Raw genomic sequence first — 16,879 nt, 5'->3', positions numbered from 1 at the left:
TTGGAACAAATACCGAGCGAAATATTGTCGATAATGTTCTTGTTTCTTGCCGGCATGAAGGACCCAACTCGATAGCCTTCCGCAGTCGTTCTATATACTGTAGCAAGGATCCACAAAATTTTCACTGTAGTTGACAGTTCTATGGGTGTAACCAATGTCACCGAGGGTACTATATACGCCCCCTAAAGATCAGTATGATTAAAATCTTTCCTGATAAATGCACTACAAAATACAATAAAAAGTTCTTCCACGCTGATAGGTGTACTGTAGTTTGTCCAGCTACACAGAAGCCACAGTGAGGAGATTTCTTTGTCTTGGCGGCCTTTCGTCTTTTCACTCAAAATCAAAGGTTCTTTCTTATCTTGTGACTAGTTAACTAAAACTCAGACGATGCTCAACAGTATCACGTGACACCGAGAGCAACGCTGATTGGCTGATCATACTCGAAAAGTTCAAAATACTTGAAAAATATAAATTTGCGACGGAAACGTATTAGACTAATTTTTTGCTATATCTTCTTATATAAATATATAAAAGAGATTCCGTGGTCGACCTTTTACAAATCTTAACTATGTGTGGTGGTGCAGGAGAATTGAGTGTTATGTGATGGTGACAGTGACAGGTGATTAGGAAAAGTGAAGGTGACAGTGATGAGACAAACTGAAATTTTACAGGTGAAAATGACAGCTCACAAAAGGATCTGACAGTGACAGGAGCAACTGACATGAAGGATTTGACTTCGTCAAGAAGTCAGGAGGTCATGTCAGGACTCCTCAGTGGAGCTGGCGTCTTCGCTGTCAGCTTCTGCATTATATCACAGTGCTTGCACGTAAGTTACAGCTAATTAATGTAACTTTAACCCTTATTTTGCTATCTGCGGCTGGTCAAAGTAATTATGATGGCATTGAAAACTAGTGAGACCTACGAAAAACTTAGTGTTACAAGTATACCACGAACTTCACCAGTTTGTTTTTTAATATCATATTCGCCACTTGTCAGTTTACTAGCCGTTTGGGCGGTCTATCCAGTGTTAATACAAGAGGAAACCTGTGGTGTTTGGTAGGGTCACCCTTCTCACGTGTGTCTAGCTACTCTGGGTTAAATTAACTTTAAAATATTTACTTTACCTTAAAAAACAAACTATTTACAATGGTGGTCGTGGCACTTAAATATTAACTTTGGTAATGTATAACGACGTAAGAGAAAGAAAACGTTATTTAGGTGTTGGTAACTAAGCGATGTAAATCATGAACTTCCTTACCCCTATACAAACGTTCTTTACATTTAATCTTTTGTCATATTATTATAAGAGAATTTATTCTTATTTTTTACGAATATTTAAGTAAATATTAATTAAAGAGGCGACATCATATCACCGCCACCTGGTATATGTAAACACAACACATCATCATCAACGTGTCAGTCCTAGTAGTGCAGTCAGCTGTGGCTTCACGTGTCAGATATATAGCAAAAATGGCTCAAAATTCCGAAATGATATTGTTATTTGATGTTGACGGCACACTGACCGCACCCAGGAAGGTTAGTGCAAGTTAAATATTAGGCAGTGGTTATTGTTGAGCCACTTACTTACTGATAATGGTGATCCTAACGTCTTGCAAACCTAACCTGACCCAACCATGTTTGCAAGTGACAGATTTGAAGGTCAATATTTTGAATTACATTAATAAAAAATAATTGGTTCTTTTGTCCTTGGGGCTATCTAAGGGATTGAAGCTAAAGTTACTCCTCTTGCAGAAAATTGTTGATGACATGTACCAGTTCATGACCCAAGTGAAGGAGAAGGTCGTGTGTGGGTTGGTGGGAGGCTCTGACCTGAAGAAGATAGCGGAGCAGTTGGGTGGTATGGATGGTGAGTATAATTTACTGAGTAACTATCATCCTACTCCTGCCATACACATTACAAATTAACTACTGTACGTATACATAATACAGCAGAGAACAAACTTTAGAAATTGGGTAATTGTAGTTCAGGCCAAGTACCGGGTAATTGTAAATCATATACAGTACAGTTATACTACTGTTCCCTTGTTCACTTAATTTACTTTACTTAATATCTAATCATTACTTAATCTACTTTTTAAACTTTGGTTGCTGCCACCAGACCTCAGGACAGTGTAGGTGGTGTAAAACTGGAATCTGGTTTCTTTTCCTTTAGTGGGCAAAGAAGGTCTATCATTGTGAGTTTGGGGTTTTCCTTAACCAAACTTTACAATTGAAAGAAGGGTGAAACATCATTCATCATTCTTAACTTATTTATTAATAAAATGTTTTTAAATTTACATATACATACTGTGCTGATAATACTACTATACTTAAGACACAATACAAAAATTGCTGACCTTCCCAACTGAAGTCACTTCTTCACCATTCAAAATAACTGACCTCAACTTAGGTCACTCACAAAATAAAAATATCTCACATGCTTATGTTATAACTCAATAGCACCTGAATAAAAGTACATTCAGTAATACAGACAGGTAATGTAGCTTACCCTCAGTACCAAATTAACACACAGCAAGTATCTTTCTCACCTTATACTCTTTCAAGGTAGATTAGGTAAATCAACGCACAGTCACACAAGGACCATACCTGACACATCTTCACACCCGGGGTACTACGAGCATGAGACACCCAGAGATCCTTAGGGAGGTTGCACAGTGGCCACAGGCATAACCCACTACACTAGGTGGGTTCCTCTCACACAACAGTGGTTTCTGAGCCTGGCATTTCCTCCGACATCACATCTCTCTCCATGGCATGCCCAACTCACCCACACACACAGGCTCACACTGTCTATATCTTTCTCATATGATGAGTCGAGTTACTGAGTGTAAACAACTACATTTACTTGCCCTACTGTCTTTGTATTAACACACAAAAATTACAAAACTTATTAACTAACTTATGATATCAACCACAGTATAACATTATGCAAGGCTTTAAACTGTATATAAAACTCTAACTATACATCTTTAAGTACAGTACTCTCATTTAACACCGACTGGCACTGATCTGTCTCGTATGAAGAGTTCCAAGTTACTGAGGCTGCATGCAGCGTCAGTGCCTGGACATAGGCCTTACGGGTGCTAATGAATCACAATGTTTCTATTTTTACCTCCACACATACAGTTTCTTAAGTTCTGTATTGTGACTTATGTCTTGCAGTTTAATTATATACCAGGTACTGTACCTTAATTCTAAATTACATTACCCCATCTGTATACAATCACTGTCTGAGTTGTCACAGTTCTGGTAAATTTCTTAACACATTTCATTGTCTCAAAACTGAGGACCTCATGGTTTTAGGCACCAACATGGCCAAAGGCCTTAGTTCTTGGCTTGGTATATCACACCTCACTTTCCCCCTATTTATGGGTCGTCCCCGACACTTTGCAAGAATTTACCACTTTCATAAGATTCATGAATTATGGCGCTGTCCATAGGTATCCGTCAAATGAGATAATGATGTGTACTAACCTCACACAGACGTAAATAAAATAATTTCACTGTACCCTTGTTTATAGGTCAACCCCAACACTTCACCTAGACCTAATACACTTATCATTTTGTCAGATCATTATACAGGTGTACTTGTACGAGTATATTTTTACCTGGCACATGAGATAGCTACGCTTATTAATCTTCCACAGGTGTATATACCATAATCTTCATACATGTTTACACTTATTCACAATATTACACTATTAAGAACCAATTGAGCCTTCCCAACCATCATAGAGGTACCTTGAATTTTCCCTTAATACTACTATTGATATACAGACTTAAGATTATATGTACAGACACTGGTATAATTCGTACAAGACATCATACAGTTTAAGATTTACTCCTTTGAAACGTTTACCCCTTTTCTGTGATGGTGCACCAAAGAAAACTACTACCTTAGAAGTATGATTTAGTTTGTTATGCTGTTGTAATATAAATCATAAGAGGTTATAGAGTCCCTTACTAATGTGTGCAGTACAAAGTAAGTAAACATGAGTCACTCCTTCTTGATTTGAACTACTGTATTCCCAATTGTAGTTAAGACTCATTGTACTGCATATTAGTATGTGTAAATGGACCTTCGATAGGGAGCAAGGCTTGGCTCCATAAGGAATCCTCCTCAAGTAAATACTTCTCTGTAGTTAAGAGTAATTTTGTTTTCTGGTACTGCAGATATTCTTGCAGATCCCAAAACTTATTTAAAAAAATATTAAGGATTTAATTATCCTGCATTACATCAGTCTATACAAGCAGTCTATTAATTTAAAACCCCTGAAAGTCATAAACTGTGTACATAAACTCCATTAAGTGTGGCAAATATAGCAAGTCTTCCACCACTGGGAGTGAGCTGTAAACATGTGTTCACCCAACTGGTATATCTGGGCTTAGATTACATTTTAATATACAGTACTGTACATAGATTTCAGGTTCCTCATAATTTAGTGGAATTCAATGATATTTGGTGGACTTTTTGTTATTATTTGTCAGGATTCACTTGTGCTGTATTACTAATGCAATTTTTTCTTACAGCACTAATGAAGTTTGAGTATGTTTTTGCTGAGAATGGCTTAGTGGCTTATAAGAATGGTGAACTCCTCAACCAAGAGGTGTGTCTATATTATGTTATGTGTTGTATGCAGTACTGTATTGTACTTACTGTAGGAGTTAGTCCTGTAATATATAAACAATGTTTCTTATTTTAATGATAAATTTTTATCTTATTGGATATCCGTTATACAGTACAATATATCTTTGTTTTAAAGTGAATACCGTAGTGGATTATGGAAATTATATATATGTAATAATGAATTTGTTTTCTTTTATTCCCAAAATTTCATTAGGACTGAAATGGTGATATTCAGTACTGTAATCTATTTATATAAGTTGTATGTTTCAAGTAAGAGTTTGTTTCTCCACATTCTTACTCTGAATATCCACACTACATTATCTCACTCTTATGGTGTCCCTAAGTCATTCTATAAATTTTCTCTCTTACTCCACTTAAATACCTTTATGGCCCATGTCTTTCACTTGGCAGGTCGTGAATTAGAGCTATGAGTTCTGGTTGCAAACTTCTGCCTAACCATTAGATTTACAGACTTGAACTTATTATTCATGAATTAGTTATTCTTCCCCTTAGTAACCAAGAACCATTACAGGGAGCACTGTTTATGGTTGAGCCTGAAATTAGGTCACTCAGATATCCTCCCACTTTCCACTGGGTAGCATGAAAGTGAACTGAAACTGGAGAGGTATGATGCCTAAACCCCCGCTATGGCTGAGCCAGATGGTCATAGTGCATGTCTGATGATTTGGCATTGAGAGTTAAACTGGAGTTTGCAATCCAGGACTCACATCTGTACTTCATGAGTTGGCTAACCCCAGCCTTGGCCATAAAATGAAATTTCAGGGTCACTTCATTCATTTTTAGATAAACTATTTTTCTTTGTACTTTCAAACTCCTACCTGCTATGGCACCAGGTGGCAGAAGTCAAAAGCAACACAGTTTCTTAATCATATTTACTCATTCATTCTATCTTATCAGATCTGCTATTATTTTTCCTTCCACTTTAAGTTCCCAACATATCCAACTGGTTATCCATCACCTCACACAACCCAGCACTTGTCTTTGTCAGACCCTCTGATCTAGCATGCACATCCTTATTTCATGGATGCCCCTTGGGTGTGTGGATTAACAAGATTCTGCTGAAATTACCTTGTTCTCATGGAATTTAAGTTCAGGAGTTTTGTGTTAGGTATGTGTTAGATCAACCTCACACATACAGGAATAGGGTTATGAAGGAAGACAAAAAATTACATAAGTGTCCAGGTGCAGCTCTTGTTGTATGTGATTACTGTACTATGTAGTTTTTATACTTAGCTACTGAATTTTACAGAGTATCCAGAACCACATGGGAGAGGAAAAGCTCCAGAAATTCATAAATTTTGCTCTTCGGTACATGGCTGACATTACCTTACCTGTAAAGCGTGGAACATTTATTGAGTTCCGCAACGGCCTTATCAACGTTTGCCCAGTCGGTCGCAGCTGTTCACAGGAAGAGAGAGACCAGTTTGGTGAATATGACAAAGTAAATATAGTACTGTACACTGCTTCTGATTTTCATATTTTTAGGGTCTGATATTTAATTGTACATTTTATACAGGGAATTGAAGTGTTGTACACGCAAGATTGAGAATATGACCAAATATGTGTGGGTGTTTCTCTGTGTTGCCTTGTTCCCATCCTATTCCTTTACTCTTGTGCACCTCACCTGCCATTTCCCCCATCCTCAGGTGTCTGTATCTTTTGGTCTGTCCTTCGGTAAAGTGGGAGAGGAGTGAAGATGATAGGTGTACAGGTGAAATTAACATTGTTACTCACCTCCATGTAAAAGTTTTATTTCTTTATTGTCATTGTCTTGTCTAATACTGAGTTAGTATTCTACTCGACCATTTCTCTCTACTATAATATATTGTATTGGTGGATTTTGGGTTAAGCTAATGTGAAACATTACGGTCCATTTAAATAGAATTGCAGCCCCGTCATTAAAAGATGAGTAATCAAATGGTTCTAAGTTTTAAAAGCCTCCAACTCAACCTAACCAGTAACATTAGAGCCCAACTCTATTGGGCTCTAATTCTGGTTATGAAACAAAGAATTGCTTATGTTCCTTAGTGGTAATTTACTTGCCTTAATGTATTTGTATGTTATATTATATAACAAATCATTAAGAATCATGCAGGAACTTGGTGGGTAGAGTATAGAGTACAGTAGTTACCCTAACAACTGTTCTTTGTTGAGAATCAGACTGTTTTCAGTAAACATTTTAAATTAATTAGCTCAACAGGGTGAATCCATGTAATATTCCTGTGGCCATCCATCAGTTATTGATGTCTACCACTGAACCACTTGGGTAATTCTCATTGAGTTCCTTACTTTGGATAGTTTACCTCACCAGTTTATTTATATGGCTGTCAAGTGTCAAAACTTCTGTTTTAACTCCTCAGAACACCAAACCAGTTGAATAGACTTGTATTGATGATCAATGAATTTGTTGAAAGAATGCTAATTGAGTTTTAAAAACACTATTTATGAAATTTTAAATTATTTATATTCTTCAGAATCATTCAACTATTGATGAAAAACTGATCTCTCAATCATTGCTGTGGTGTGAATTTGAACAAGACAGCTTAAGTTAATCAAAGGTATCCCTTGATACCTTGTCCCTTCCAGGAATTGTAGTAACCTAAGTAGATGGTGGCTAGATGTAGAGTAACATGTAACACATCCCCCACACAAGGAAGGAGTCCTCCTGTTAGGCACAATGTCTCTCAGATTGGTGTTGAGTCACATGGGTGAAGTTTTTAATACTGTACAGTACCTCACTATTTGACCAGAAATGTGACAGTAACCTGCTCAGTGTGCCCTGTGGTGGAAGACGGGCCAGTAGAGCAGCACACTGATGTGCTAACCATCACACTACTGAAGCTGTCTAACATGTAGGGTCATGAGTCTCTTTTATACATCATATTTTTAGAACAGCTATTTTGGCTCTAAACAGTTAATTTTGTATGGTTTTCAAGACCATGAGCTGATGTCAGTTTAAGGACACAGAGGTCATATCTTGGGTAAAACCAATGATGTAAAAGCCTTTGTGGTGCAGCTTGAATGATGTAGTTTAATCATACATTGATCTTGGCACTCCCTGGTGATGGCCTGATATTTAGTTAGATATATATGTAAGTACATACTTAAGTACAAAGAGTTTTGTATTGAGGTCAAAGCAGTATATTACAAGCATAAGTAGAATGTACATTTGAATATTCAAACAATTTCAATTCATTATAAGAAAAGAAAAAATTTAGACAGCTTGAAAAATGACACTGTAACCATGGGAAAGGATGCATTAGCCACTGTTGACAAAGAAGGTCTATAAGTTGATGCAAGAGACCTATGAGATATACCTTCACCAGATACTCCCTGTGCAGGGCTGCCATCACCCAAGAAGCATGTATTGTGTAGCAGTAAGCTGAACACTTTTCTCACCCAGTCACACCCCAGTTTTAGTGATTGGGGTTTTAGGAACATTACAACATAAATAAAGGACTTACTGCTTGTATTTACTAGAGTAGAGACACCTGGTTCTGGGCTAGAAACTTAAAGAAAATATCTAAATGAAGAGCTTTCATTAACACTATGTGATGGTGCAAGGACATGTTATCTGAGATTCAGTAGTCTTTAGACCCAATTCCCTGCAATAGACCTTGTACAGAGGTTATTGCTATTACTGTATTATGGATATTGTTATTATAGTACAGGTTGTACCTCTCTAGTCCGGGGATCTGACCGGTGCTGGACCATGGAAATTCACCCTTTTCCTGGATAGATAGTGGCTTGTGCTTATGCCTGGAAGCACTAGCACCACTTTCTTTGCGTCATGGTCTCTTTGAAGACATATTGAAGGGTTAAATGTCGTATAGTAGCTTCTCAAATTTCGCGAGTTTTTAATTCTTAACGTATTTTATTGGAACACAAAAAAATAAATAAATAAATAATTTTGACGGCGGAAACTTGAATTTCGACGGGTTTGAACGGCCCGCCAACGTGCAGACGACGTGCATAATCGTGTAAACAGCGTCATTTCTCTTATGTACAAAAGATTCATTATTGTTTATTACTGAATGTCTTTTTTATTGAATTAATGTTTATGTGTGCAAAATGAGCAATAGAATTCATTAATAATACGTAGAATATTAAAACACACGAGGAAATGACACAGCATTGTTTTCGTTGATTACAAAACCAGTGACTGACTGGTTCTACATATAAAACTGAAGAAAATAAGACCTTGGTTGTAGCTGTAGTAAAATTAATATGGTTGTTTTAAGTAATGTTATTTAATGTTAATAAATGGAACAATAGAAGTAGCTAACGATAATGGTAAAGAAAAAAGAGAGATCGCGTATGTAAGTGCGCATGCGCACACGTGAAAACATATCGTCATTACTTTACATAAGAATATGAAAGCAACACTTATTTACTGTTCATATATATTTTAATTAATGTTTCTGAATTTGTTTTTATTGAATTAATGTATGTGTGTGCAAAATTAACAATACAATTTATTAATAATACGTGGAATATTAGAGGAGACGAGACGGCTGCCGGCATTGTTTATGTTAAAGCTTACGAAACCAGTGACTGATTGGTTCTACATATAAAACTGAAGAAAATAAGACCCTGATTTTAGCTGTAGTAAAATTAATGTAAGAAAATAATATGGTTGTTTGAAGTACCTGTAATGTTATTTAATGTTAATAAATGGAACAATATAAGTAGCTAACCATTAATGGTGAAAAAAAATGTGAGACTGCGCGTATGTAAGTGCGCACATGTGAAAACATATCGTTATTACTCTACATAAGAATCTGAAAGCAACACTTATTTACTGCTCATATATATTGAAGGGTTAAATGTTGTACTCTGTATAGGCAAGCAGAGAGAGAGAGAGAGGCCGAACTGCCGGATGTAAACAAACCTTAATTTCCCGTGGCTGTTTTTTTTTTTTAAGGGGATTAGCCCACCCAGGCATAGGTCACTGACCCACATTGGGGCCTGAGGGACAAAAATTTAATACTCCTGTAATAATAATTCAGATATAAAAAAAAAAGCTGCCTATCTACCTATTGGACAAAATAAAATCGTTCAGGACCACGGGAGTTTCCAGACCACAGAATGCCGGACTACAGAGGTACAACCTGTACTGCATTGATAATTACTTATCAGTTTCCATTAACTGTAACATTTGCAATTATTGAAAATGTTTACATATTATTATGTATCTTTTATCTTTATTCCTCTTCCACTTTAATTTTGGGATGATCGTGAGGTACAGAAATTTCGAATGGAAATAGTAAGGGAAAGTGGTGCAACACAGGTATATATAGAAAGCAACAGAAAAGTGCTAAGACAACAACTATAAATTCTCCAGACACTTTTCTTATTCAGTAAACATTTTCATCTGGGAAAGCCACTAAGAATGTGTTGGTGATATAAGTTGACAGTTTTGTTATTATTCTTGTCGGTATTAACTGTATGGCTGTATGTTTTCCAGGAGCACCATATCCGAGAAAAGTTTGTGAAGGCACTGGAGGCAGAGTTTCCTGATTCTGGTCTAGTGTTCTCGATAGGTAAGTTGATTTGGTAGTGGCTGTCATGTATCATGGTGGAAATTGGGTTGTATGAATGTAAAAAAAAAAATGGTTGAGTTAAAGGCATTGTTGTAGATTGTTCACCGTACTGAACACTAGAGTGCAGGTTACAAATTATTTTGTCTATACTTTGGTACACTGTTGTATGCCTCTATACTTTCTCAAAGAAGGGTGAAATATACATTACACTATTCCCAAATTGTTAGTCATTAACCATCACCATACACTGCATAATCACACATCAATTCAGCAATACCATTTACAACTCCCCCCCATTTTTTTGCCTATGGTCTTGGGTATTGCAAAGTGGAAGTGATTATGAGTTAGTTATTAGAGGTGTTCCTTCAGAATAATGTATTGGAAATGTTTTTTGTAGTACAGACGGTAGTAGTAGTAGTAGTAGGGAGTGAAGAGCCATATTTCAGAAACTAATGAATGTATTTTGGTATTTTTGGGGGCTTTTCGAGGATGAAGGTAATGTGTAACCAAAGTGTAAATGTGGAGATCAGTGGCTTGAGTTTGGTGTTTTTTGGCAGATTATTAATTTTTTCATAATCATTGTGGCAACCTCAGAGAACTATTGAGTCAGTGGCTGTATTAGAACACAAAACACTATTTAAAAGATGGATGCAGCATAACAAACATAGTGTCAAGTGGTTTTTGTGAAAGACATGCTGTCACTAAGTGCTGCTGGGCTGTATGAAGTCATATGGATAATCAGATGGATAGCTTAGAACTTTGTTGTGTTATGTTACTTTTGAGTTGCAGCAGAAAAACTTGCAAAGGATGATAAAGAAATTATATCCACATGATGTATGATTTATAATGAATTTTGTCAACACTTATACAGGATGGGCTCAAAAGATGCTCAGTGATATGATAAGAACTAATTTTATTTTACCAGGTGGCCAAATTAGCTTCGATGTATTCCCCAAAGGCTGGGATAAGACTTACTGTTTACGCTTCGTAGAAAAGGACTTCAAGGTAAGCTGATCTGAGGAACTAATTATTTGTTGTTAGAATATATAAAAGTAGTTGAGCAGCATTAGCCTTTCTTTGTGATATACTGTACTGTTGAAATGTCTGTAGATGTGGTTTGCATATTTAACAAAGTACAGGTAACCATACAATAAGTCTAATGATTTCTGGTAAACTTGCAACATCTTTGAAGTTGTTGCAAGGAAAATTTTGAACAATTGATCACACAAATGCAGGTAACTTAATCTAGACAACTCAGTGGTCTTGTGACAAATATGGATCACTGTAATTTATGGCAATGTTTGAGAGTTGACCCTCTATATATATATATATATATATACGTTATTGAAAGTTTAGATTATTATTCTGCTTTGGTGTTGATTGATGAAAGAGGTATTGCAGTATAGAGATTAAACTCATAGCCTATGTATTAATATATTTACCCTGGCACCAAGAGGGACATGAAAAACAATACTGCACGGCTGTGTTGGCTCCATGACCTCAAACATCTGCTTAAGTGTCACAAACATTTAATATTGTGTAGTTTTAGACAAAACTTATTCATTTCTTCATCCTTCATTCATTGAGTTTTGTCATTTCAAATTCGTGTGCTAATTCAAGTTTTATTTTACCACAGACTATTCACTTCTTTGGGGACAAAACCAACAAAGGTGGAAATGACCACGAGATTTATAGTGATTCTCGCACTATTGGCCACACGGTTACCTCTCCCGATGACACCAAAGCACAACTCGGAGAACTTTTGGGACTTTAATATAAATGTGTCATAGTTCTGAAGCTCTAGCTCATGTTACACACCTCAGTGCTGTGAATACAAGGTTGTATAATTTAAGTGATAGATGAAAACAAACCTAAATATTATTGACAATCTTTATGTTAAGCTGAGTTTTCATTATGAACTGACTACCAGCCAAAATAATTGAGTTGAGTGGTGCCTTGGCTGTATCATATTGTTCTTGAATCTACCATTTATTTAATTATAAGAAATTATAACTCGACCTTTGTTAATATCTCAACATATCTGTACTCAATTTGTCCCTCACAAGTTGCTCTACTTAGTTTCATTTGTTTAATGATTTACATTATGCAAATTGCAGAGCCATTGACCCTCAGCGTCTTGAAATCCTCTTTAGGTCTTCTACCTTACATAGAGCAGATCCATGATGAAGAATATTTTAATTTATTTTATATATTAGTGGGATCAAATGTTATTATTTTCTGTAGAAAGTACTGTACCTGTGTTGTTTTTTGTTGTCACTAGATTTTGAAAACTAACCTAATGACAGTTCACCATTTAATTATTTGTATGTTTGTCAACCAAAAAGTCTATTTATATTTTAACCACACTGTTTGTTGCACCCAAAGTAAGATTAGTTTAATTTATTCTCTGTAGTCTTATATAAAGGATAAAATAAAGACTATAACTGGCTATCATATTACTTTTTAGGAGTTGGCAGCTGAATAACCTTTATAATTCTCAAGCTGAACCTTTTAATTTTCTGGTGATTTGAAAAGATATTTTGAGGTTTACAGTCATTGTGTCTGTTATTGAAAAGTGTTCAAGCTGGTACTTGCCCTCAAGTAAAAGAAGGTCTATTTACTGGTACAATAAGGCATTAACCAGTAACCCCTTTATATGGCTCTCTAGTTACTGTAAGATTAATATGGCATATACAGTACTGTACAGAGATAACATGTACAGGTTGTACCGCTCTAGTCCGGCAACCTCAGGACCTGACCGGTGCCGGACCATGGAAATTGCCGGACCATGAAAATTCACCCTTTTCCTGGATAGATAGTGACTTGTGCTTATGCCTGGAAGCACTAGCACCACTTTCTCTGCGTCATGGTCTCTTTGAAGACATATTGAAGGGTTAAATGTCGTATAGTAGCTTCTCAAATTTCGCGAGTTTTTAATTCTTAACGTATTTTATTGGAACACACAAAAAAATAAATAAATAAAAATTTTGACGGCGGAAACTTGAATTTCGACGGGTTTGAACGGCCCGCCAACGTGCATAATCGTGTAAACAGCGTCATTTCTCTTATGTACAAAAGATTCATTATTGTTTATTACTGAATGTCTTTTTTATTGAATTAATGTTTATGTGTGCAAAATGAGCAATACAATTCATTAATAATACGTAGAAAATTAAAACACACGAGGAAATGACACAGCATTGTTTTCGTTGATTACAAAACCAGCGACTGACTGGTTCTACATATAAAACTGAAGAAAATAAGACCTTGGTTGTAGCTGTAGTAAAATTAATATGGTTGTTTTAAGTAATGTTATTTAATGTTAATAAATGGAACAATAGAAGTAGCTAACGATAATGGTAAAGAAAAAGAGAGATCGCATATGTAAGTGCGCATGCGCACACGTGAAAACATATCGTCATTACTTTACATAAGAATATGAAAGCAACACTTATTTACTGTTCATATATATTTTAATTAATGTTTCTGAATTTGTTTTTATTGAATTAATGTACGTGTGTGCAAAATTAACAATACAATTTATTAATAATACGTGGAATATTAGAGGAGACGAGACGGCTGCCGGCATTGTTTATGTTAAAGCTTACGAAACCAGTGACTGATTGGTTCTACATATAAAACTGAAGAAAATAAGACCCTGAGTTTAGCTGTAGTAAAATTAATGTAAAAAATGAATATGGTTGCTTGAAGTACCTGTAATGTTATTTAATGTTAATAAATGGAACAATATAAGTAGCTAACCATTAATGGTAAAAAAAAAAAAGTGAGACTGCTCGTATGTAAGTGCGCACATGTGAAAACATATCGTCATTACTCTACATAAGAATATGAAAGCAACACTTATTTACTGCTCATATATATTGAAGGGTTAAATGTTGTACTCTGTATAGACAAGCAGAGAGAGAGAGAGAGCAGCCGAACTGCCGGATGTAAACAAACCTTAATTTCCCGCGGCTTTGTTTTTTTTTTTTAAGGGGATTAGCCCACCCGGGCATAGGTCACTGACCCACATTGGGGCCTGAGGGGCAAAAATTTAATACTCCTGTAATAATAATAATAATTCAGATAAAAAAAAAAAAAGCTGCCTATCTACCTATTGGACAAACTAAAATCGTTCCGGACCACAGAATGCCAGACTAGAGAGGTACAACCTGTATTATGGTACCTTCATGCCTATGGATGATGAAATTGACTAGACTTCCTGTCCACTGTGTTCCTTTACTTTAAGATGCAGACCTTTTATTAGCATTAACTTGTGGAACACTGAAGAAACACACACATGTACACCCATTCATAAGAATTTTAAATTATTTATATTTGATAGCTAAATATATGCTGTTGTTTTTTGTGAGGATATTTTGTTTTGTAGTTTGTAATAAATATTGTTGAATTGCTGGAGCATTGTTTAATACCACATTACTGATGTGTGGTTTGAGTTTCTAATTTGTATATGAAGCTGCATCCATTTTCCACAAAAAAATTAATCCTTTGGTTTGTTGAGGATTATGAACAAGTGTGTGTGGAGTTTTTCTGTTTGTTGCTTGAGACCTTCCCTGTTGTATTTTGCACTGGTCTTACACCACTCACCCACCACCCTATTTTTTTTTAAACCAGTCTTGCATACCTCATGATCCATCCCACAAAAAATATGGGGGTATAGGTAATAAAGTTGGGATTTAAAAAAAAAATCATTAGCTGACTTTAAAGACTCAGAAGTTTAGGACATGAGTCAGTTAGTGAGGACAGTAAATGTTGGTGTACAGTATATGAGGAGCTCCAGGTGAGAAGTAGACAAGTGACAAAGGTTAAAAATAACAGAAAAGGCAGCTAAAGTTTTGAGGAAAGTTGAAAATTATAATGGTATGAGTTGAGTTGCCCAGCTTCACCTGGGTGGAAGGACAAGATATAGTATACAACTATTCCCTATGCCATCTGCACCTCCCTACCAAATTGCAGCTCTAACTGAACTAGAGTGGCGTAGGTGGCCAACAGACCATACCAGAACAGACTAGTTGACTGCAGGTAGGGCTGTTGTTTGTTCGGTGCAGTCACGCAAAGTTGAGTACTACAGAAGTCGGAGTAGCCTCTTGTGGTAGTCATCAGAAATTTTTTTATGCAATTATAAATGGGCTGTTGGGCCAGAGGTCTGGAACTACTATGTTTTCTTCCACTTCAGATGCTCAGCTTGCTTCAGATCTTTCCTCGTTTCTTAAATGTGATGTATATAAGAAATGACATTGATGTTTCTTTTATTGAGGAATTTCCAGTTGAATTTCAGCGGAGTTATGCCATAGACCTCATTCTTTCATCGTTTTGTCCTGTAGGGGTAAACAACATTCTGCGCTATATCAAGGACTTGAATAATTTTTTCTTGTCGTCTTGAGCCTATAAATGAATCTTAAGGTATTATTTGCTTATGAACATGCTGCAGACTTTATTTGTAGAATCATAAAAAACAAAATTGCAAAGGGCAATTTTGTGCGATCTGAGAAACGGGCTTCATTGCGTCCAATTTTTAAGAAACCTGGTCTTGATACTGAAAATACGTATGTCAATTTATTATCCGGTCTCCAATCTCTCATTCATATCAATGATGGTGTGTTATGCTGGATCACTTACTTCCTCAGTTAAGAGAGAAGTGGAGTGATCCCTCAGGTCTAGTCAGCCTATAGGAAGCATCATTCAACTGAAATTGCCTTTGTAAAATTTATAACGATTTGGTAATACTATAAACACTTGTACAGGACAGTCCTCCCTTCTGGTCTTGCTGAATCTCTCTGCAGCTTTTAACACAGTGGATCATTGTCTGTTGCTTCGAGATCTTTGGTCATTTGGTGTCTGTGATGATGCACTCTCACTGCTTGAGTCTTATTTGTCAGAGTAATCTCAATGTATGATGGTTGGTGGAACTATTTCAGACCTGGTCCCTTTGCAGCTTGGAGTCCCACAGGGATCAGCTTTGGGATCACTTCTGTTTACAGTCTATACCAGTAGTCTTGTATCTCTGCTGGTTGCTCATGGTGTTGCCTACCATTTCTATGCCAATGGTACACAGCTTTAGGTGAAAATAATAAATGTTGAGGGTAAAGGGGATAATGAAATCCTTGATGTCTGATAATAAGATTTGGATGGCTAGGAGAAAGCTTAAGCTGAATGACGGTAAATCAAAGATTATCGTCATCCACGGAAATGGGAGGGGAGACGGCACAGATGATTTTGGTTCTTTAAACATTGGAGAAGTATAACTCAGTCCTGTTGATTCTGTTCATAATCTTGGAGTGTACTTTGACTCAAAACTGAATTTTAAAGAGAATATGGATTTAGTGGTTAAGAGTTGCAACTTTCGTATTCAAAATTCATATGTTATTAAACAGTTTTTGGACAGACATTGTCTTGTGACACTATTACATTCACTTATTTTGTCTTGGATTCAGTATTGTAACTCTATGGGTCTGCCTCCCTAATTATCTTCTGAAGAAAGTTCAAACAGAGTTACTAGGCTTATTTTTGTTTTCCCACTACCTCATTCTTGATTGAATTGTATTGTCTTCCAATTAAAGCTAGGAAAGAGTTAAAACTCTGTCTAATGACTTTTAAGACACTAATGTTTGGTGACCTAAGTATTTGGCCAACCTACTAGACC

General features: G+C 36.1%; 1 protein-coding gene across 1 annotated transcript; it reads left to right on the top strand.

The window, feature by feature from the left end:
• Positions 1-1,381: 1,381 nt before the first annotated feature.
• Positions 1,382-12,664, top strand: LOC121873829 (phosphomannomutase-like). Its single transcript, XM_042377572.1, has 7 exons — positions 1,382-1,539; positions 1,756-1,870; positions 4,555-4,631; positions 5,922-6,113; positions 10,140-10,215; positions 11,141-11,220; positions 11,852-12,664. Exons 1-7 carry the CDS (start codon positions 1,474-1,476, stop codon positions 11,987-11,989), a joined length of 744 nt encoding a protein of 247 aa, XP_042233506.1. The 5' UTR covers positions 1,382-1,473; the 3' UTR covers positions 11,990-12,664.
• The last annotated feature ends 4,215 nt before the right edge of the window (positions 12,665-16,879 follow it).

Source organism: Homarus americanus, unplaced genomic scaffold (assembly GCF_018991925.1).
Source record: "Homarus americanus isolate GMGI-L3 unplaced genomic scaffold, GMGI_Hamer_2.0 scaffold25827, whole genome shotgun sequence".
NCBI lineage: Eukaryota > Metazoa > Arthropoda > Malacostraca > Decapoda > Nephropidae > Homarus > Homarus americanus.
Note: the sequence above shows the minus strand (reverse complement) of the source record. Positions and strands in the feature narration are given on the sequence as shown.

Bases quoted from the DNA above. Each gene is read 5' to 3' on its own strand.
- LOC121873829 (XM_042377572.1), top strand. From the start codon at position 1,474: ATGGCTCAAAATTCCGAAATGATATTGTTATTTGATGTTGACGGCACA. The intron at 1,871-4,554 runs GTGAGTATAATT...TTTTTCTTACAG, and splicing joins GCAGTTGGGTGGTATGGATG to CACTAATGAAGTTTGAGTAT. The intron at 6,114-10,139 runs GTAAATATAGTA...TATGTTTTCCAG, and splicing joins AGTTTGGTGAATATGACAAA to GAGCACCATATCCGAGAAAA.